The sequence below is a fragment of the Apaloderma vittatum genome, unplaced genomic scaffold (genome assembly GCF_000703405.1).
Source record: "Apaloderma vittatum isolate BGI_N311 unplaced genomic scaffold, ASM70340v1 scaffold25368, whole genome shotgun sequence".
NCBI lineage: Eukaryota > Metazoa > Chordata > Aves > Trogoniformes > Trogonidae > Apaloderma > Apaloderma vittatum.
The window spans coordinates 443-21,901 of record NW_009730572.1 but is presented as its reverse complement, the minus strand read 5'-3'; the positions used below and the strand labels follow the sequence as shown (position 1 = coordinate 21,901).

At 39.7% G+C, this 21,459-nt stretch overlaps 1 protein-coding gene across 1 annotated transcript; it reads left to right on the top strand.

The window, feature by feature from the left end:
- Window positions 1-793: 793 nt before the first annotated feature.
- Window positions 794-19,331, top strand: MGEA5 (meningioma expressed antigen 5 (hyaluronidase); the record flags this gene model as incomplete). Its single annotated transcript, XM_009874857.1, has 15 exons — window positions 794-845; window positions 1,184-1,281; window positions 2,426-2,556; window positions 3,208-3,379; window positions 4,401-4,499; window positions 4,600-4,884; window positions 5,443-5,601; window positions 6,253-6,863; window positions 7,242-7,416; window positions 10,919-11,004; window positions 11,873-11,977; window positions 13,591-13,676; window positions 14,653-14,845; window positions 17,486-17,645; window positions 18,392-19,331. Coding segments are annotated over 15 exons (2,549 nt in total), but the record flags the coding sequence as incomplete, so codon positions are not given.
- Between the last annotated feature and the right edge of the window lie 2,128 nt (window positions 19,332-21,459).

The window sequence follows — 21,459 nt, the reverse complement described above, 5'->3', positions numbered from 1 at the left end:
TGACTAAGAGTGCATTGAGAGTGCTTTTTAAAATATTATGTTTCTAGAATAGAAAGATTAGTTTTAAAACCAGAAGCAGTTACAATTTCCGTGGAATTCCATGACTTTGAATATACTTTGTGTGGATGCTTTTATATTCAAAGACACAGTTTTAGTTTGCAGAGATGTGGGAATTGTAAAGTAAGATACCAGTTTGCAAGTTAATTTTGACAAGGTTGTTATTCAACTAAATAAAAGGAATGAAATCCTAAGCATTTGATTGACTCACTTGTGCTCTTTTTTTAATTACACATAATTTACCTCAATATGTATTTATATAACCTATGTGTGTATTTGCCATTCTAATTGGTACACCAGTTAAGCGTTTTTGACCTGGTAGAAATTTTTAAGTGTCTTCAGTGTTCACATTACAGTAAAATCTACTTTGTAGGTGTTGGGAGCGATAGTTTAATTAGGTTATGACTGTTCAGTCTGCTCTTACAGTCATGCTGACTTGTCAAGGGCATACGCTCAGGAATACAGTTTGGATTCTGAAAATTAATTGCTTCAGTGGCCAAAATTATAAGACCTTAGATCATAAGGAATTAAATGCATTCTAATTGCATTTTAAATTTAGATCAGTTTAGGTTATTACACTTTTCTAATGCTAACAGGATTTTTATTTTTTCTCCTTTGGGAAGCCTTTTGATTAATATAGCAGAAGAGGAAGAAAAAGGTGGGTTGTAATATAATGTTTTATGAAACAGGCATAATCTAACATCTGACTGGGTAATTTTAATCTTGTTTTCCATAGGATTTTATGGAAGACCTTGGGTTATGGAGCAGAGGAAAGAACTTTTTAGAAGGCAAGTCATGCTTCCTCATACTGCAGCACATTCCGTCACAATATAATCATAATCTTCCTCTTGAGCATGATAAGAATGGTTGTTCTAACCTAGAGCAGTTTTTTGCCTAATATCAATATACTTGAGGGCTCATATTTACTTTTCTGTCTTTCCAGAACCAAATGTGTCTGATATCAGTTCTGCGTAAAGTAACTGTGAATAGTATAACACAGTGTTCAGTGGAGGAAAGAAAAATAAATTAGATCAAATAAAATAATTAGAACTGTATCAAGTAAAATGCAGAATTCCTGAATTTATAGGTTGTTCTCGCAATTAAGTTTTTTTTCCGATGTTTCTAGACTTCAGAAGTGGGGACTAAATACATACCTGTATGCTCCAAAGGATGACTACAAGCACAGGATGTTCTGGCGAGAAATGTACTCTGTGGAGGAAGCAGGTAATTGACTTTATTTCCCCTCTGTGTTTTCTCTAAGTAGACACCTGAATGAATTGGTCTTTGCTGTATATGCTCGTGTGTGTTTAATCCCAGTAGCTCTTTCCAAAGGTGAGTGGAGACCTATTCTTAATACCTTGCAGGTGCCATTTACTTTTACCTATAACTCCATCGATGACTAAAACTGCTTTTAGGGCTTTATCTTACAAGATAGCCTTTTTTTCAGGGAAAAGTTGCTCAGAATTATTCCTCTGGCTCTTGAACATCTGGGCAATATTTTGAAGTAGAAAATACTTGCTTCTAGAAAGAGAAAAGGTTGATTATTGAAAAGCATGCCCTTTTTTGTGGTTCGTTAAGTGCTTGTCTTGATGAAGAGAGCACCAGTCAGAAAAACAGCTTCTGACTGTTTAGCTGGAATGTAAAAGACCCGTTTAAGCCATGTGAGGCTTTTTATCCACCTCAGGCATTTCTGGGATCTACAGTGTTGTATTAGGCCTGTGGGGCTTATCGTTTTCCTTGGGTGAGGGGAAAAATGATACTTGCTTGAAATTAAGTAATCCTTCTTGGAGGCCAATTTGAATCACTGCAGAAATATAATCTAAAGGATACTGCAGAATATTGTTAAATATTCTAAAAATAGTTCTACTTATTCACTGTATGGAAGATTAAATTTGAAATTTGTTTCTTAAAGCAATTACTTCTGTCTGGTGATGCTAAAGCCCTTTTTCATGTGCTCTGAGCTGCAGTCATATGAATAGTATGCATTGGTGGTGTTGTGTATTACTACATCGAATTGTTTCTTAAGTTTTGTGGAAAAAGTAAAAATTTGAGAACTGTTGGTGTGTGTACTGTAGAAAAGACATCCACAGTGTCTTGCAACATTGAGATAAAGAGAATTTTTTAGATCTTTGAGAGATTTTTAACATGGACAATAACAACACAAGGACAGTTGTTACAGTCTTTGGCATGATATCTGAGAACTCTTCAGATAATTTGATCTCTGCTGCCTGGAAGAAATTCCAGCAAATTATAATTTTTTATTATTATTATGGTAGTAGAGGCATCTTCATTTTTACAATTTACTTATAATGGTGTTTGAGATTTTTTAATTATTGAAATCTTCTGACATATTCAAATTTTTTTCCAGAGCAACTAATGACTCTAATATCAGCTGCGCGAGAACATGAAATAGAATTCATCTATGCAATCTCCCCTGGACTTGACATCACTTTCTCCAATCCTAAAGAGGTATCCACGTTGAAACGCAAGCTAGACCAGGTAAGCCTGATGCAAACTTACCATGGTTGCAGTGCTACTTAATTTGAAAATTTCAGTACCCTGCTTGCTCTTGCAGCTTTTCCCTAGCTTCTTTAATGTTTTCAACACTAACATTAGTTTGGATGCCTTTGAACAAGTTCAGGGTGCATTGTAGAAGTGGCCTGTTACCATCTTGGTTTACAACAAGAAGGTCTTGTATTGGATTCTGATGGCTGTTCTCGGGAGCTGGTCTTCAGTATTTTTGACCTTAAAGCCAAGTTGCATTTCTAAAGCAAGAACTCTTACCCATGATAACTGCCTTCAGAGGCAGACCTGACATGCACATCTTCTTTGGTCTCCTAATTGACTCGTTTGTCTAAAAGCTGTTACTGAGTGAGCTTTTCTCCAGGTCTCTGTCCACTGAGATGAGCTTTGGGTTGTTAAAGCTGGAACGGTTTGCAGGTCTTGAGAGGTCTGATCTTTGAGAGAAGCAGAGCTATGGGTCAGAGATAGGCATTCATTGTGAATAAGTAGCGAAGTCTGTCTTGCCTTCGCTACCTCTTCTCCCCCATTCTTGTGGCTTTTTCTTTTAAAAATTCTACAGTTCCATTTAAAAAAAGAAATAAAAATAATTTGAAAAATTAAACCTTTTGCTCTTGTCTCTCATATTAGGTTTCCCAGTTTGGCTGCAGATCTTTTGCGCTGCTGTTTGATGATATTGATCACAATATGTGTGCAGCAGACAAAGAAGTTTTCAGCTCCTTTGCTCATGCTCAAGTCTCAATCACAAATGAAATTTATCAATATCTAGGAGAACCAGACACATTCCTGTTCTGTCCTACAGGTAAAAGAGATGAATCATTTAGTTAAACCTTAAAGGAGAGGGGCTGTTATCTTACTGGTTGAAAAGCTGGTTTTATATTTAATAACCGCTTAAGGAGTATTTTGGTGTTGTTTGAAGAAATTGGCTTATAAAGAGAGATAATTCAAATATATGCAAAGCTTTTCCCAAATTACATGTCTCTGAAAGGCTTAATGCCAATCAAAGAAAACAGCTTGCTAGAATGGCTCAAGAAATTTGAACTGAAAAGTAAGTTAAAGGAAGACTTCTGTTTAACTTGTACCAAAATCTTCTCGCTTTTTGGTTCGGCTAGCTGCTAGTTTCTTAGAATTTTCTTAAAGTGGAGATGCGACACAGTCTGTGCTCATGTCTATCACTGATACCTGTTGTTAATGAGATTCTTCACTTGCACTAGTCACTGAAGTGCTTTATTAAAATACCTGATGACTTGCAGTCAGGTCCAGTCATGGCTTTAAGTTGCAAGCTTCCTCTAACACCTGAAAGAATATTGTAAAGAAGAGAGAATCACCGTGTTCAGAGTTGTTCGTTGCTGCAAGGAAAATTCAGCTCAGTAGCAATGTTATCATCGTAATTAATTTGTTTATCCCCTTACACTGCAGTTGTTTGGTTCTGTTGCATACCTGCTCTTTAACTTTCAAGAGACACATGTTCTGGTGTTAATATTTTTTTATGTATTTACACTTCATAGTAAGACTAAGGATTTCTAATTCTCTTGCATAATGTTTGCTGTAACCTACCCTTCCATTGATTGACTTTATTAGTTTTTTCCTAATTTTGACATTTGAGCAGTTTAAAATAAATTCTTTTCCTTTCTGATCTTTATGCTAGGTATCAGTTGTAATGTCCTTTTTACTTATACTTTAGACTTCTGGGCTTTTTGTTAATTTTGTAGATGTTTCTCTTCTTCCAGGGTAGTGTTCTTAATGTGTTTGTGCGACAGTTGGGTATATTGTCACATGTGTGCATCCTTCTACTAACAGTGACATTCTCTTTTCCTGTGCAGAGTACTGTGGAACTTTCTGTTATCCAAATGTTGCCCAGTCGCCGTATTTACGAACTGTAGGAGAAAAGCTGCTCCCTGGCATCGAGGTGTTGTGGACAGGTAAAAATATAAGTATTTAGTAAAATAAACTGGCCAACTACTTGGGGGTTGAATCTTCAAGTAGACGCCAGTCCCTGTGATTATCTTGTTTCACTCTTAGGTCCAAAAGTTGTATCCAAAGACATTCCAGTAGAATCCATCGAAGAAGTTTCTAAGATCATCAGGAGAGCACCAGTTATCTGGGATAACATTCATGCTAATGATTATGATCAGAAAAGGCTTTTTCTTGGGCCTTACAAAGGTCGATCAACTGAGCTCATCCCTCGACTGAAGGGAGTTCTGACCAATCCAAACTGTGAATTTGAAGCCAATTATGTTGCTATTCACACGCTTGCAACCTGGTACAAGTCTAATATGAATGGAGTGAGAAAAGATGTGGTGATGAGTAAGTATATGTAACTGCTGTCCAAGATCTATAATTCATACTGATAGTTTTGAGTTTTTTTAATTATTATAGCCTTTCCTCACCAACTCTTTAAGATCACCTGGCATTTTCTATCCCATAAGTCAATGGCAGTTACCTGAAAGATAGTGAGCATCCAGATTGTTTTATTGATTTCCTAGGAAGTATCTGTAGCGTATGCTATCAGAGAATTTCTTAGTCTTAAGAGTTATCTGTGGTTTTATAAAAAGCACTCTCTGCAAGAAGTTTTAATGCCCAAATTTGACATAAGTGTCCATGGGTTTGATTTCATTGGAATAGAAACACTTCACATCAAAACCAAAACAGAATGCCAGAATGTCTGGTTTCTGTGTAACTGTTTCTCTGTTGACGTTGATGATGACCATAGTTTTCCATTTTGTCTAATTAGGATGTAATACTTTGTCTTCCTTTGTGAAGTAAGGCTGTTAGAGAGTTCTTGAACGCCTGGTCTAATGTGACTGTTTTTTTTCTATTTTAAATGAAACTTGAGTGGTAACTTTTTAAAACGTTTCTCTGTAGCTGATACTGAAGACAGTACAGTTTCTATCCAGATTAAACTGGAAAATGAGGGCAGCGATGAAGATATTGAAACAGATGTTCTCTACAGCCCACAAATGGCCCTGAAGTTGGCTCTAACAGAATGGTTGCAGGAATTTGGAGTACCTCAGCAATACAGCAGTGAGTCCAATTTTGTGTTGTTCTGTTGTTGCTAGAAAAATGGGGTTAAATGTTCAGTACTTGCATTTAGGTTAAAACTACTTTGCAAATTCATGCAATCTGTATACTTCTTGGTCGGAAGTATTTTCTGCCTTACTGATTGGAGAAACCTTAATAGAGAAAGAATGCTTGACATTCTGCAGCGTGCCTGTAGTGCCACAGCTGATCAGCAGAAGCAACCTTGACGTATGATCCTTTGGCATGTGTGATACAGGACAGGAAAGAGTCTGAATCTTGCTAGTTGCAATTGTTACTAGACTTCCATGGGACCTGAGAGAATAGGAAAAATAGTCTTTTTTTGAATTTAGATTATTGTAAACATTAGTTCTGGACCAGAAGAGTCCATGTTCTTCTGGTTATTTTAAGATGGCTCTATTTTTCTAAGTTTCTGTTTGCGGAAACCAGCTGGGTTTTTTCCAGCAGTGTACACCACTCTTGTAGCAATGGGAGCTTGGGATCTGAGGTAGAATCTGTGGGTTTTTCTTCTCAAAGGGAAAGCTGCACTGATCACCTGCAGTGGCAACAGAATCATCTGGGATTTGCAGAAGTTGGTGATTTGAATGTTAGTTGGGAGATACTGAAAACTCCAAACTTGTTTCTTCTCCTTTTCAGGTAGGCAGGTGGCTCACAGTGGTGCTAAAACGACTGTAGGGGATGTGGGGCCTTTGGTGGCACCGTCCTCGTTAAATGCAGCAACTGTGGTTACCACAGTTTACCAAGAACCCATCATGAGTCAGGGGGCGGCGCTGAGCAGTGAGCCACCGGCCTTGGTAAAGGAGGAAGAGAAGAAGCAATCTGATGAGGAACCAATGGACATGGTGGTGGAAAAACAAGATGACACAGACAAGAATGCTAATCATATCCTGACAGATATTGCCGAAGCCAAGATGGCAGAGGAGTTGAAGCCGATGGATACTGATAAGGAGAGCATAGCTGAATCAAAGTCCCCGGAGATGTCTATGCAGGAAGACTCTAGTAGTGACGTTGCACCTATGCAGACTGATGAGCAAATTAACAAAGAACAGTTTGTGCCTGGGCCAAATGAAAAGCCTCTCTACACAGTAGAACCAGTGACTTTAGAGGACTTGCAGCTTCTCGCTGACTTGTTTTACCTTCCTTATGAACATGGGCCCAAAGGTGCGCAGATGCTGAGAGAATTCCAGTGGCTCAGAGCAAATAGCAGTGTTGTCAGTGTTAATTGCAAAGGAAAGGACGCTGAAAAAGTGAGTCTGAATCTTATTTCTCTGCTTTTAAATCAAAATCCTGAGCAGTGTTATCTGTTGTCTGTAGTAGAGACTGGCGTTCTGTTTCCCAGGACCTGAAAGGGTAGTGTACAACTAACTGCAGGTCATACTAATTTTCACTCCTCCAGTGGAACCTGCTGTTTTAAGCCCTATAGTGCCATATAGCTATGAAGGCAGTGTGGTGTCTGCGTACTGGCCTCACTCCTAACAACAACAGAGAATATCTATGATTTCTATGTGGTGTAGTAGTCCATGCTGGTAAAATAATGTCTTGTGTAGTCCTCCTCCATATTTAGAGTACCTCTCCTACCTAGAAGGCTGTGTTTGATCTTGTGGGTCTTCTCCCTCCATTCACAGATAGAAGAATGGCGTAACCGAGCAGCCAAGTTTGAAGAGATGTGCAGCTTGGTGATGGGGATGTTCACTCGCCTCTCCAATTGTGCCAACAGGACAATCCTTTATGACATGTACTCCTACGTCTGGGATATCAAGAGTATTATGTCAATGGTGAAATCTTTTGTGCAGTGGTTAGGTAGGTGCATTGGGAGCCATTATAATCCCAGATAGCATATTTATTTTTTTTGTTTGTTTTTAATTAGCCCACGGGGAAAACGAAGTATTAGGCAAATGTGTTTTCTTGGGCATGGGGTCTGGTTTGACCCTGTTTTAAAGGTTTTCCTGTCTCATCACTTGAAGCAATGGTCGCTGTGAATTTGCTTTGATATTTGTAAGTGAAGTCTGCTGGATGCTTTAAGATTGGAGACCTTGATTTTCTTCTTGGGCTAATGAAACTTGAATCTCATCTGACACGTAAGTGTTGACTTTAACTTACTCTTGACTGAATGCACACTGGACTATGCCATGTAACTCCTTGGATACCCTGGTTTACAATTGGAAATGACACTACGAAATGTGACCACATCAGCCATCTGCTGCTTGCTCTGTCATGGTAACATCGTTGCTGTCTTCAACAGAACAACAGCAGAAGTGACCTTTCAATGGGCCTGGCCAAGAGGAAGCCGATCCTCCCAGCCCTGTGCGCATGCGAGCTTTAGCGTAAGGCTATTCTGGTGCAGAATAATTTCCCTTAAACACTCTTCCAAATTGCTGATTATTTTCTTTTTGGTAATGGGTAGAAATTGTGGAGCTCTCTAGACAGATTTAGTCTGAGACTTAAACTGATTTTGAAACAGTTTTTTTTTTTTTAATTTTATTTTATTTTTCTTTAATGCGTGGCTTTTGGGGTTTTATTGTTTGGGAGTTTTCTTTTTTTTTTTGTTTGTTTTTGTTCTGAAAGATTTTTGGGGCATCCTAAGTTGGCGGATAGCACCAGCATGGCCTGGGTAATTCTAGTGACCTCATTTCACTTGCAGGTTTCAATCCAACTCTAAGGAATATGCTGTGGACTTGCTTGACATACACAGCAGGCAGCAAAGCTGATGGTCTCAAGTCACACTTTTTGTAGCTGTCGCAAATCTCGCAGTGGTAAACCGTTACACAACCTTGGTCTAGTCCTAGTGTTTGGATTGTCTTTAGATGATACTCTTAAACACTGGCAGACTTAAGCAGAGACAGAGGAGACCTGTTAAGTCATGAAGTCAGTCCATGCTCAACAACTTCCTATATAGTGTACTTATTAACTATCTGATCCCTATATGTAAGCTTGATAAAGAAGGTACAGAGAAGAAAACTAACTTGAAAGGAAAACCTGACAGCATTTTAGTGTGTTAACATCTCTGCCTAATGCTGTTTAAAATCTTTAGTTCATGCGTTTTTAAGACTAGTGTGACACAGCTCCCCCAACTTTACTATTCTTGCTGTATGTTGACATTCAGCTAGAAAGAGTCCTCTCTCTTGCTAATTTAAGCTGTTTAAAACTCCAAGCCAAAGCTCTGTAAAGACAACAGTGATTCTTGTAATCTGTAAACACTGAGGGCTAAACTCAAGGCTGCATTTCAAATTGTCGGGCTACCTTCTTTAGTTTCCATTGTCCCCGTAAAGTTGGGTTCAACTCTTCAAATGCATCGAGTACTTGGAATAGTTCATATTAGAAGCCAACTCTATAAATACTAGCTCTGTCAACTTCAGCACTGTTCTATTCCAGTTTGGAATCAAAACTGATATTAGACAGTTGAAAAATGAATTTCAGGACTTTTTGACTGTTTAATACTCTTATGCTAACAGTGCCTCTGTGAGAGGGAGTGCTTTTATCTTCAACTTGCATTTTATTACTAGTGTGAATACATATGCAGCAAAGGTCTTTGATAAAATGTGTCATTATATAAAGCTAAGAAGTACATAACAAATCCAAACAACTTAGTTTTCACAACGGTGTGCTCAATGGTCCACTGGATGTTCGCTTTCTTCACCTCTCCTCCCAAGTCCAGCTAGCATTCAGTCCCTAAAATTAGTGTGGCTGTACAGTACTATGGATTACTAATGACTTCTATTGTCTTCTTCCCCATTGTGTACAGATGGGAGAATCCTCAGCACAAGTTTCTACTGCTATTGGATGGACAGCGCCAGATGTACACAGCGCGTCGTCATTAATTAATTAAAATGGAAAGGTTTTGTCTGTGAGGCAGCTCAGATAGATTAGATGTGCAATAGGCATGAACTGAAGTCACATTTGCGCAGCGATTAAGGCATTAACTATGTTTTTCATTTATACAGCTCTTCATTCACACAGCTCTTTACTGTAATAATTGGAAGTGCTAGTTAAGTGGTAGTCTCAAAGGGCAGACAGATACCGTCTTCCAAGTTATTGACTAATCTTGTGAAGGCTGTCTTTATATGAGAATTCTAAAATGTGGGAATAAACCAAACTTCAATTCTGATGCTTGGATCGTTTCTAAAATTTGCCGTACTTAGGGTAGTTTGTATATTTAACATGTATTCCTAAACTCTCATAAATGTCAAACTTGGCACACTTTGGGACTCTCTGACTAGCACAACATACTTGTCTGTACTGATCTGAGACTGTTACGCGAACAGGAGGTAGATTGCTGTCTACAAAAGGAAAAGAAAATTTGCGCTGCTCATCTTGTCAGGAAACTCGGCGGGTAACTGAAATCTCCACTCCAGACACCACACTTCTTATTTTTCCTCTGGAATTGACATTTATGTTAGTTGGTGAAAGCTGGTGGGGCCTTGCTGACGAACAGTATTAAAAGTCAAATGGCTAACGGAAGTTTAGTTTCTAAAGCCAGCGTAAGCTGAGCACTTCAGTGGGCCTGCTGTGGCTTGTTGATCAGCCAGGACCCTGGTGTGTGAGGAGGGAAAAAAATCAAGATGCAAAAAAGCAAGGCTCGTATTATCTGTGGCCAATGGGGTACACTACTGAAATAGTGAGTTAGTTGTGGTTAACACTATTTAGCTTTTTATCACACCAACAGCATTGTGAAGGTACAGCCTGGATTATCTAAATCTGCATAGTCTTTTGCAAGACTATTATTTGATCCAACTGTCCTGGCTGCCTGAGCTGTTTCAAACTGTTTGCATATATTGCCAGTCCTAGTTTTCTGACAAGATTAGAAACAATCATTACTAAAATGTGACTTCAGAAAGGTCCAATTTTTTTCAAGGGGCTGTGATAATGGCATTTGTTTGATATAAAACTTGTGATAGAAGCTATTAAGCTGCATTGCTTCCAAGATGTCATCTTTTCACAGATGAAGTGGGTGTTTCTGCCCCAAATACACCAAAAAAAATGTGCAAAACGTCTGGGAAGGTTATGTAATTGTATGTGGCACTGTTCTTGTGCCTTTTGGTCCGGAATGAGGTGTGTTAGCTGCATCGCCTCACGTGTTGTTAGATTCGCTTGTTAAAGGTAATCTGAAATTCGGAATACCACAATTAGTGCGCAAGCACAAATTCTTTATAAATCATACATTATTACAGCCTCCCCCCAAGCCCTGGATTCTAGCTCAGTTAGCGAGCTTTTTCCACAAGTGTGTATTAGCTTTTTGGACATGTTAGACACCCAGGAAATCCCCCTTCTCGTAACATTCTCCGCTTGGATCTGATCTCAACAGGGTGTCGTAGTCAATCTTCAGCACAGTTCTTAAGTGGAGACCAAGAACCCTGGGCCTTTAGAGGTGGTCTAGCAGGAGAGTTCCAGGTATCAATATGACTTCACAACTGAATGACATTTTCTTTGTTTTATGAGAAACCTTTTGTTGCACATCAGAGGTCTGGAAGGATTGGTCTGCCGAAGGCTTTCTGGTCCAAAGCCCATTAGCCTTACAGCTTGTTTTAAAATAATTTTCCTCCCCTTTCTACAGTAATTTCTCAAGGAGATGCTGCCTGTCCCACGCGCATGCGAAGCGCAGCGGCTTTAGTTGTACATTTCACATTGTTTCTTTGCAGGTCGCACAGCATTTTTTATCTGCGCCCGCAATTGCACAATGCGCGCATGCTTGTCTGCCAATGGGAATTCCATGAGCAAAAGAGACAATCATCTAAATTTTGGTTCCTCTCTAAGTAAAGCTGTAATGTGCTTTGTTGCAAATACTTCAATTGGCAGGTGTTCTTAAATTGCTGTTTATACCATGTTCAGATTTGTTCATGGATTTTTCAGGCGCTATACTTTTCCCCCCTCACAGGTGCTCTGCGCGCAGCAAATTGAGTCAGCGCATTGCTTTTGGGATAAAGCGTCTCCTCTGGCCAGTTAACCCTCTTCAGACCAAACCTTTCCTCCTGACATTCTATGTTCTTATACAGACACAGTGTAGATATGATTGGTAAAAAGTACTTTAAAGCAGATAAGATTAACAGACTCTTAATGTGCTGTTTCAATTGCATATTTTAAAACACCAATTGGATATTTTCTATTCAGATAAGGTCTTTGCATTTGTAAAGAATACCAACCCCACCTTCTCCTGGGGTGCCTGCAAGTAGCAAATATTAATTTGGGAGTCTGCAGTGCACACCCAAGAGTGATGGGTTTTGTTGTTCATGCAGTCATATTAAGTGTTTTGTTTTCACAGCGTTTGCTGCCTATTGATGGGGCAAATGACCTCTTTTTTCAACCACCTCCATTAACACCCACTTCCAAAGTGTACACCATACGACCCTACTTCCCTAAAGATGAGGTAACTGCTTTTGACACTTGTCACTGTTGTTAGCAATGCGTTTCCTTTTGCAGCAACACTGGTTACTCCTGAATCCCTTCATCCCTGAATGAAACTCATGTCCCCGTATCTTGCACGAGGCCCAAACAGTCTCATGGAAAAACTGAGGTCAAGTGACTTGGCTGTGATTCAGCAATGTGCTATGTAACAGTACCCCTGCACCCCCAGCTTGATTCCCAGTGTCACACCCTGCCACCTTCTTAAATCCGAGTGACTTACCTGTGTCTGAAAGGCAAGTTAAGGCTGTTCGCTTCTGGAAGAGGGAGTTTTCCAATGGGAATGTGTGCAATGGCTTAACCGCAGGGGAAGTGCTGGTACCTGCTCACTCAGCAATTGTTGGGGTAATTGTTGCTGGTATTCTCGGAGCTGTGTGGACAGAACACTGATCTTGTGTCTCAAAATGGAGTTGTAAAATGTGTAAAATATGATGGTGTTTCAGCTGTTATTACCAGTTTAATTACAGTTGTAAATTTTTTGGTCGAGTTTTCAAAGAATTGTTGTCAAATCTGTTTCAGAGTGTTTGATACTTTGAAACTAGGAATTTTGTATTAATCTTTATAGATTAGAGGTCCCCTCCACCCTTTTTTTTTTTAATTGCCTGAACAGATCTGTAGTGTAGCTTTCTTCCTATTGGCTTAGCAAGAAGAATACTTGAAAGTAATGTATCAACCAACAGTTAACACTCTTTATGGGTGCTATTTAAATAATGTAAGGATTAATGTGGCTTGAACTTTGCATTTGTAGCCCTACTGGGATGAAACACCTTTCCTTTGAGACATAAGTATTTAGACTGAGTTTGCAGCAGCTCGAATGAATCCTGACTTTGAAGCCAGTCAGTCAGACAAACAGGGCATGACCCTTACCTGCTAGTTTTAGGCCCTGTCCTGTGCTCTTCTTGTGGGCAATAAAGCAGCCTTTTTGATGTCCTAGTGCAGGACTGTACCTAAGCTGGTTTGTTCCTTTGTAGGCAATGGAATTGGTATTTCTAAGCCACCCTAACAATTGGTGATGCAGTTAAGCATGCAGTTGCAAAGAGTATTTCTTCTGAGGAGTTCTCTTTTTGTGAAAGGAGCCTGGAGATATGTCAAATGTGAAGTCTTTTTCCTGAAAAGTGTAAAGCTTCTTATTTAATGAGACTGATACAAGTTTACTCTTTGAAGAGATTTGCCTGAAAGCCTTTAACATGCAGAAAGTCAGGATATGCCTGTCCTTCACAGTGGTTACATTGTTGAACTACAGTTTGAGGTTGTGAAAAGGGACTGTGTAGCAAGGATATTGATCTTCACTGAGTTTTTAGTAACTAACCCTCAGGATTAATCTTGTGGTGTTCTAACCTACAGCCTTTCCAGCCAGTCTGCTTAAACACAATGTTTTTGATGGACAACTTTAAGAGTTAACTTTTGGGGAGGGGAGAAGGATAAACCGTCCGTCATACAGGGGTACTCTTGTTCTGTGTAACTTGTAACCTGTCCATACTAGTTTGCAGTGCAGCTGTTAATAAAATTTCTCTAAAATGAAGTTCTTAGCTTTTGAATATTACTGGTGACTTGAAATCATCTCTTCTCTCCTCTTAGGCATCTGTATATAAGATCTGCAGAGAAATGTATGCTGATGGAGCTGATCAACCCTTTCATAGTTTACCAGATTTAATTGGAGACAAGTATGTATTAGGAATGAATGACCTACAGAGAGAGTTCTGAAGGATGAAGTCCTGATGCTGTATTTAATTAGAATTTTTGAAAGCGGTTGTGTGGAAAGAGTGCAAAAAGCATTTGATCTAAAAAATTTTAAAAATAGTTAAAAAAAAAATCTGCCCTCTGTAGGTCTTGGGGAAATTGGTGTTTTGGTTTCTTAAAGATACCGTGAACAGTATGTCTCAGTTTATGCTCTGGTGCCCAGTTGTGAGCTGGTAGAAAAAAGACTTAGCTGAAACATCTGTATCATGAAACTTGTGCATCATACTATCCTATTATTTCAGACTATGTGAAAGTATATAATGAAAGTATTCACAGACTGTAGTTACCTTCTGGTGTCTTTTTCCAGCCTAGCATAGAAATTTTTTTGATGCCCAGTCTCCCTGCTGACTGTCTTGTGGTTGATTTTTTTTCTGAAAATACACGCTACAAATTTTCTGTATCAACTTGTAAAAAGAATAAGCAATTATAATGTAAGATGAAAATAAAAAAAAAACCAACCAAAAACCACCTGATCTGTAAAATGAGCTACTTCTTTGTTGTTTTTGTCTTGAGCGTTTAATTTAGAGAGAGCTTTGTAAAGAGGCCACTCTGTGAGTGACAGGGAGGTAGTTAAGAAAGGATGTGTGAGTGGTATCAAAAAATAACCAGAAGAGAAGGTAGAAGAGTAAGGAGGTGATGACAGCAGAGAAAGTGAAGGCAGAAGGTAAGTCAGAAGAGCAGCATGTGCAGAACTGTAGGATCCTGAGGTGCATATATATTTATTATTCATTGATGAGTTTTGACAGCTGATTAGTCTGTTAATGCTTTGTAGAAACTAATTCCACAACTGGAGGACTCTCTGACTTCTTTGGATAACCTCAGAGTCTCCTCCAGAGTACCTGAAGAGCATACTTGTTCAATGACCTTCTTTTGATTGAATCTGGATACTTCTTTCTGCAGGTTAGTAGGAGGTCTGCTCACCCTCAGCCTGGATTACTGCTTCGTCTTAGAAGATGAGGATGGCATATGTGGCTATGCTTTAGGAACAGTTGATGTGACTCCTTTCATTAAGAAATGCAAAATGTCTTGGATCCCTTTCATGCAAGAAAAATACACTAAACCAAATAGTGACAAGGAGCTGTCTGAGGCAGAGGTTGGTATAACCCATGAGACTAGAACTGTGTACTCAAATCTTCCCAAAGCAGGCCTTTGTTTTTGTTTTGCATTTTGTGCTTTGTTGACCTTTATGAAGTCTTTGATGAATGTGGTGTCTAAAGGAAGGTAATGGTAAAATTACTTACCACCATTCAGATACAGCAGTGTGTTGTAATACAGCTACTAGGTTACTTTAGTAGTAATCCGCCATCTAGAGAAAATTACAGTTTGAAAATAAAGCATTGCTTCTGCTCTGCTCTCCTGCAAAATGAGGTATTATTTTCCCCATGCTGCAGGTTAAGACCAACTTTTGGTAGTCACATCAGTTTAAAGTTTGATGTTAAAATCTGTGAGCTGTTTGTGGAGTGTCACAACTGTAAATGGTGCAAAACAATGTCACCTTTAGCAAGTGCTAAAAATCAATATCTTGGGTTGTTTTTGGAAGAAATTAGAAAAACAGTGTTACTGAGTCATCAGAAACAGTGAAAAGCTCTAGCTGATGCATTCTTGTCAAGGAAGGAAATGCATTTAATACTCAGGGGTGCAGACCCATACCTGCAGGTGGAAGGAGGCGTGGCCAAAGCTATAGTAGAGGCAGGCCCAGAACACTTCTTGCTTCTTAGCCCTTTTTTCCCCCAAGAGGGAGAGAATGCTTTCTGAAAAGTATTCTCCAGCAAGTTGAATAGAAAGGCTGCTCTCAGACTGGTGGGCCTCCTAAGGAATCCCCAGCTGGTGAGGGCAGAGCAAAAATGGTGCATCTGGCAGCGTGCCCTTGCTTTATTGGACTGGGACTTGGACAAAGTCTTAAAGGAGGCCATGTCTCTGAGATCACAAGCAGCGCAAAGCTTCCTGGATGAAGTGTTTGTCACACTAGTGAAAGTGCTTACTACATAGGGATGTTTTTGTTGGGGGGGGAGGGGAAGTGAAGTATAGTTAAAAAAAAAAAAAAAAAGCCTCACAGCACATATCTGTGTTCTGGGGCAGGTTTGACTAGAAGGTGTCTGAATAGCTACACTGCCACTATTGAAATGCAACTAATTCTGCAGTATGTAAGTTTTATGACTTGGTTCTTCTATATTTGCATGGTGGCGTGCTTCAACTGTATGCGTAAATTAGATTTTGAAGCAAAGCTAATGCATATAAAGATATCAGAAACTATACGTAGCAGACCTGTAGTAGGTACAGTAAGGGAGAAAGCAACTTAATTTCCAGAAACGTAGAGCAAAGCTTCAAAAGGAAAGCAAGAGGTATTTTGTTCTGATAAACTAGCTTTTCCAATGAGATGTTAAAGACTATTTTTTACTGATGGTGCATTGCCCTGGGATTTCTCCTGCTCCTACAGTATCTCAGAAAAAGTGTGTTTCTTGAGGTTGTGGGCTTGAGGGATGTTCCTGGGAGTACAGAGGAGTTCTTTGTACTTTGCACTTGAGATAGATGCTGTGGAATTTCATCCATTTAGTCTTTTGATGCTATAAAGGAAGATAGGGAATATTCAGTAGTTGCTTAGAAGCCTTTGTTATTGAAGATCATGTAGGGAAACATTTTCTCACAGAATAAGTTTGATTTGGTTTCCTTTACAACAGACTTCTTACCTCTTGATAATCTTTCTGCACTTTGGTTTGAAAAGCTCCCTTCCTGTGCTTTTTAGGTAATTTGATTCAAATTGTTGGCTTCGAATACAGTTCAGTTGTTCTCTAGTTTACTCAAATACATTTTGAGGCCCAAACTTCATTGGATAAACAAAATTCTTTGTTTCATGAAAGAAAAATCCAATCCTCCAACTTGTGTCACACTGTTGTAAGTTTTTCTTGCAGTTCTATCTAGATTCCTGTCGGGGAAGTTTATCCGGTGTCTGCCTTTACTGAGATTAGTTGTTATTGATCATGAGACATGAATGCATCATCTCTAACTGCTTCTTAACCCCACTGGGTTGTTACAATAGTGACTCTCAGTTACACAGGAATGAATGAAGTTAGGTGGCTTGTCTGCTTGGGCCAGCTCCCTAACGGTTTTAAAATTTATTAACAAATAGAGAGGATGTCTTGAGAGTGTTTCAGCTTTGATTTTGTCAGCTTTTGCGTTACATCACTTGCAACTCAGGGGAATGGAATAATCGTGAAATTAAAATCTCATGTCACGTTCCCAAAGACCTTCTTGGGTGATTGCAGTAGTCCTTAGTGATCAACAACATCCTTCAGTCATCAACAAGGATTATTTCAAGCTAGAGACAAATTTGCCTTTTTTGGGGGCAAGTAGTCAAAGATAATTTTGTAGATATGAGAGGTTTCCAGGCTGTTGTGACCTAAAGAAAAGAAATAGCTATGCACAAACAGATATAACCAGCCGTAGGTCTGGGTTATATTTTTTTCTCATTCGAAGTACGGGACACTGAGAAGCCGTGCAAGGAGTCTTGCATTTCTCCCTTGACAGCATGAGAAGTTTCTGTAGCCTGCCCTTTTCATCTGGAGAACAGAGAGCAATTCAGCAGGTAAGGAACAAAGTGTCCATCAGTGGTGCAGATGAAAAATGTGCTGGTTTGGAGGTATAGTCTGTTGGCAGAGCAGCCACCCTTAAAAAAAGTGAGCGAAAATGAAAAGCTGGGTAATGATTAAATGTCTGTTTCTCGTACTCTTTTCAGAAAATAATGCTAAGCTTCCATGAAGAGCAAGAGGTATTACCAGAATCATTTCTTGCCAACTTCCCATCATTGATAAAGATTGATATCCACAAAAAAGTGACAGATCCAAGCGTGGCCAAAAGCATGATGGCTTGCCTGCTCTCTTCTCTAAAGGCTAATGGTGAGCTTCTTGCACTCAAAATTACTTGTTTTGTAATTCCATGTTGGTTCTAGGATGTAAGGCAAACTTGGGACAGTTATATTAACATACTGTGTTTGCATGTCAGACTAGTATATTTGATTCCTGCCATAAATTGGCACTCTAGATTTAGGTAAATAATTGCAAAAGTTATTGGATAGTTAACTTCTGGTGCTCTCTTTGGTAAAAGGTAGCTTTTCACTTTAGCCATTTTCCTGCAAATTAGAAGCTAGGTAGAACCGAGGGAGCAGTTTGGCAATGAGTGCACACATTTGTACATCTTGAACAATGCACAAATGTTTATATTTCCGCTGCTGGCAGTGGTAATGATGCTTTTTCTTATGTGCAGCAGTGCATGCTTGTGGGTAATTCCTAAAACTTTCAGTATGGGGAAAGACTTGGCTGTTTGCCTTACTGCACACCTGAGGTTCACGGTTCCTTTGTATGATTTGATGCCTTCTTCTAGTGCTGTTTTTCTGAGCTGGTTCCAGGCTGCTTTTATGTGAAACAAAAGGTGTGCAGGGGGGTTGCTCCGACTGACAGGATGTCTACAGTGCACAGTCCCTTCAGCTATGTTGTCGTAAATCTGGTCTCTTGGGCACCAATTCATATGGAATTGGGTCAGTGATTTCATTGCATTTAGATGTAAAAATAGGTGGGAACTCCAGTAATATTTTCTATGTCTGTGCTCTTCTCCTACAATGTTTTGTTTCTTTCTTCCTTCTTAGGCTCCCGTGGGGCTTTTTGTGAAGTGAGACCAGATGATAAAAGAATCCTGGAATTTTACAGCAAGCTGGGTTGTTTTGAAATTGCTAAAATGGAAGGATTTCCAAAGGATGTTGTTATCCTTGGAAGAAGCCTGTGAAGTGCTTGACAGCGAACTGTTCCAGTACTGTAGTCCCTTAACAGCTGGGCAGGTAGTGGTGGGGATCTTCATATGGTCTAGCTGCACTAAGCCGGCTTGGTAGAAGGGGGCTATGTGAAAATCACCCATCACACGTTCAGACTATAATTTGTTGGAAGAGGATAATGCTGCTGAAAACACTGTTTTAACAAAGAGAAACCTTGTCCTCTCCTGGTCCTTTTGGAAGTGCCAAGGAATCTTGCATGGGCTATAGCTTCTCGGAGGAATCCCTCTCAATCAGCGCCGTGGTTGACGACAGTTCTCTGCGTTCAGGTGTCAACAGAAGAGCGATCTCTGGCAGAAATATCAATAAAGATACTATCAGAATAGGATGTGCAACTGGAAGTTGCAGAAATGGGAGGGATTGCTTGTGTCAATCAGCAAATTTAAAGATAAGTAGTTACAGTTCTATTTTTGACTATCTTTATGCTTGTTGATAAAGCAATGACCTATTGTCACTTCTAATGACCATTGGTTTGAGCTTTGTGCTTTGTTAGGGACAAATGTGCAGTGGTCTGTGGCAGAAGTCACTCGATGACAAACCTGTAAATTTCAGTGTATATAAACTTAGCCGTATGCTGACTAACTTTTTGTTTACCGGTTTTTGTAACTTTTTCTTTTGAAAAGCAAAATGGTATAGGTCCAAGATGGCACTTTTGAATCATGTAAAACCACAATGGAGAGCGAATCTGTCCTCAGCACTGACCTTTCTTATTGTGCCTCGTGTCCAGGGCTAGAAACTGACCATCTTGGGTAAGGGGAGCACGTCCCAAACGATCCTTTCCTTCAGACGGCAGTTTGTTGCTACTTGAGGTTGTCGTCGTTCTCCTGGGAGTGAAACCGCAGTTCGCAGGGTGGTCTGCCAAACCCGTTAATTTTGGTAACGTTCGCACAGGATTGGGGGTGAAAGATGGTGAGAGGGAGAGAGCTGGCCCGCAGCTGGGATTTGTCCTTGGAACAGTCACTAAGTTTCAAAGCCTCTTAGTACTAGTTCAAATCAGGGTCTTCAGGTCCTGCACATTTGTATCAAATAACTTTTCTATAAGAATACCACAATAAGCACATTTTTACACATTATTTAAATGGTTACCTACTTTTAAATGTTCCAAAAGTTTAATGTCTTTACCTGGGACTGATGTGTTTGGCTGCGGGATGGAATCGGCATGGTACAGGATCTGATGGTGAGGTAATTGCATCGTTTATGAAATTGGTATTTCACAGAAGTCCCAGTGTCCCAGGTACGTAATTGGCCAATGGTATACACCTTGCAGTACCTTGCTTCTTATGCCTGCTGCCATCAGCTGTTTACCTTCCTTTTTAATTTTCCTGGATTTTTTTCAGTTGGTGCACAAAAGAAGTTTGGTTCCTTTTACAAGCCTCCCGCCACAAAGAAGTCAGGCAATCTGTAATGAACGGCATTAAGGCTGCAGTAATACCTGTGACCTGTAAGGGGATGCTGTGTTTGGCCTTCTGATGCAGTCACGTGCAGGATAGCTTTGGGTTTCTTTTTTTTTTTTCTTTGGCAGAATGTGAACAATTTTTTTGATGCGGTAGCGAAGTATTTAAGTTCAAACAAGTTCATTTCATTTTTTGAGAGAGGTACGGGGTTGTGCTATGGGATTTCATGTAAGTCAGAGCTGAATGCCACTAGTTTTTATACAGCTTTGAGTGCATGTTGAGTAGCTGATACCTTGGTTTGTCAGGTGGGAGAGTTTTGTTTCTTCATGGATACCAGAGTCAACTTATTTTATCTGGATGCATAACGTTACGGCATAGGATTCTTGTGGCCTTATTTCTTGGCTTTTAAGGAGTTGCCACATTTTATCTTCCTATGACTTTGTTATTATTATAGAAGTTAATTATGTAAGCCTATGGAATGTCAGGCCAATACCATCATTCTAGGATTGTAAAGTGATATGTTGACATATCTTTCATGGTTATGAATTTTCATTAAGGTTGGAATGCCACTTTCATTAATCTGTTTTTAGATCAACAGTATCTGTAGCAGAAAAAAAAAAAGACCTGTAAAACTGTATTTGAAGACCATGCAAGAAATAGAATAAAAATTGAGAAGTGAATGTAAATAAGAAATGTGTATTTTGTGTATGAGGTTCCAGGACCAAGGTGGTTCAAAAGTGTATGTGTTGGATGAGCTGGCAGAGAAACTTGTCTCTGGTTTTGGTGATGGCAGTGTCTTGTGTGGTTGATGCTTATCTGTGCTGATGCTTTTCAGAGGCAGGTATTCAGTGACCCTTTGGGTGTACTTGCCCAGAGATTTTGGGGGTGGCAGTGACATTTCTTGTTGAGCCTTCTGTGAGTAGGACAGAACTTCACCTGCTTTGTAAAAAACAGTTATTTCAAAGGTTATCTCTGGTGTCTGGCAAAGCCAGTGCAAGCTGTGCTGCAGTAGTGCTTGTTTGCTCTTTATTACAATGTTTGTCTTTTTTTCTTTCTTGTGGGCTGCTGGGTTTAGAGGTTGCTGGAACCCAGGAGAGCTTGCCGGCAGAAACAAGGTGAGAGATGAAGTAACTTGAGGGATGTCGCGCTGTGTAAAGGTCAAACATCGGAGCTCCGCAGTCTGGCCTTAGTTGTACATCCACAAAATGTAACTCTGGGAAGTTAAATGTCCGAGATTGCTGAAGCAGGTAGTAGCTTCCTGCTCAGAACGTCGGCCGGGCAAAAGGCATGGGTCAGGGGTATGAAAAGCAGTTTTTCCTAAGGTCAGTTCACAAGAGTTCATCCACCTGCTGTAGAAGTGTGCTGGTTATGCAGTACAAAAGGGATGTGTTGTGGAGAAAGTGATAACATGCAAACTAAACAGGGAGATCTGCAGTTAAACTTTCTTGTAACCCATCTGTGTGAAAATGGTCGTTTTTCTTGACAAAATCATGT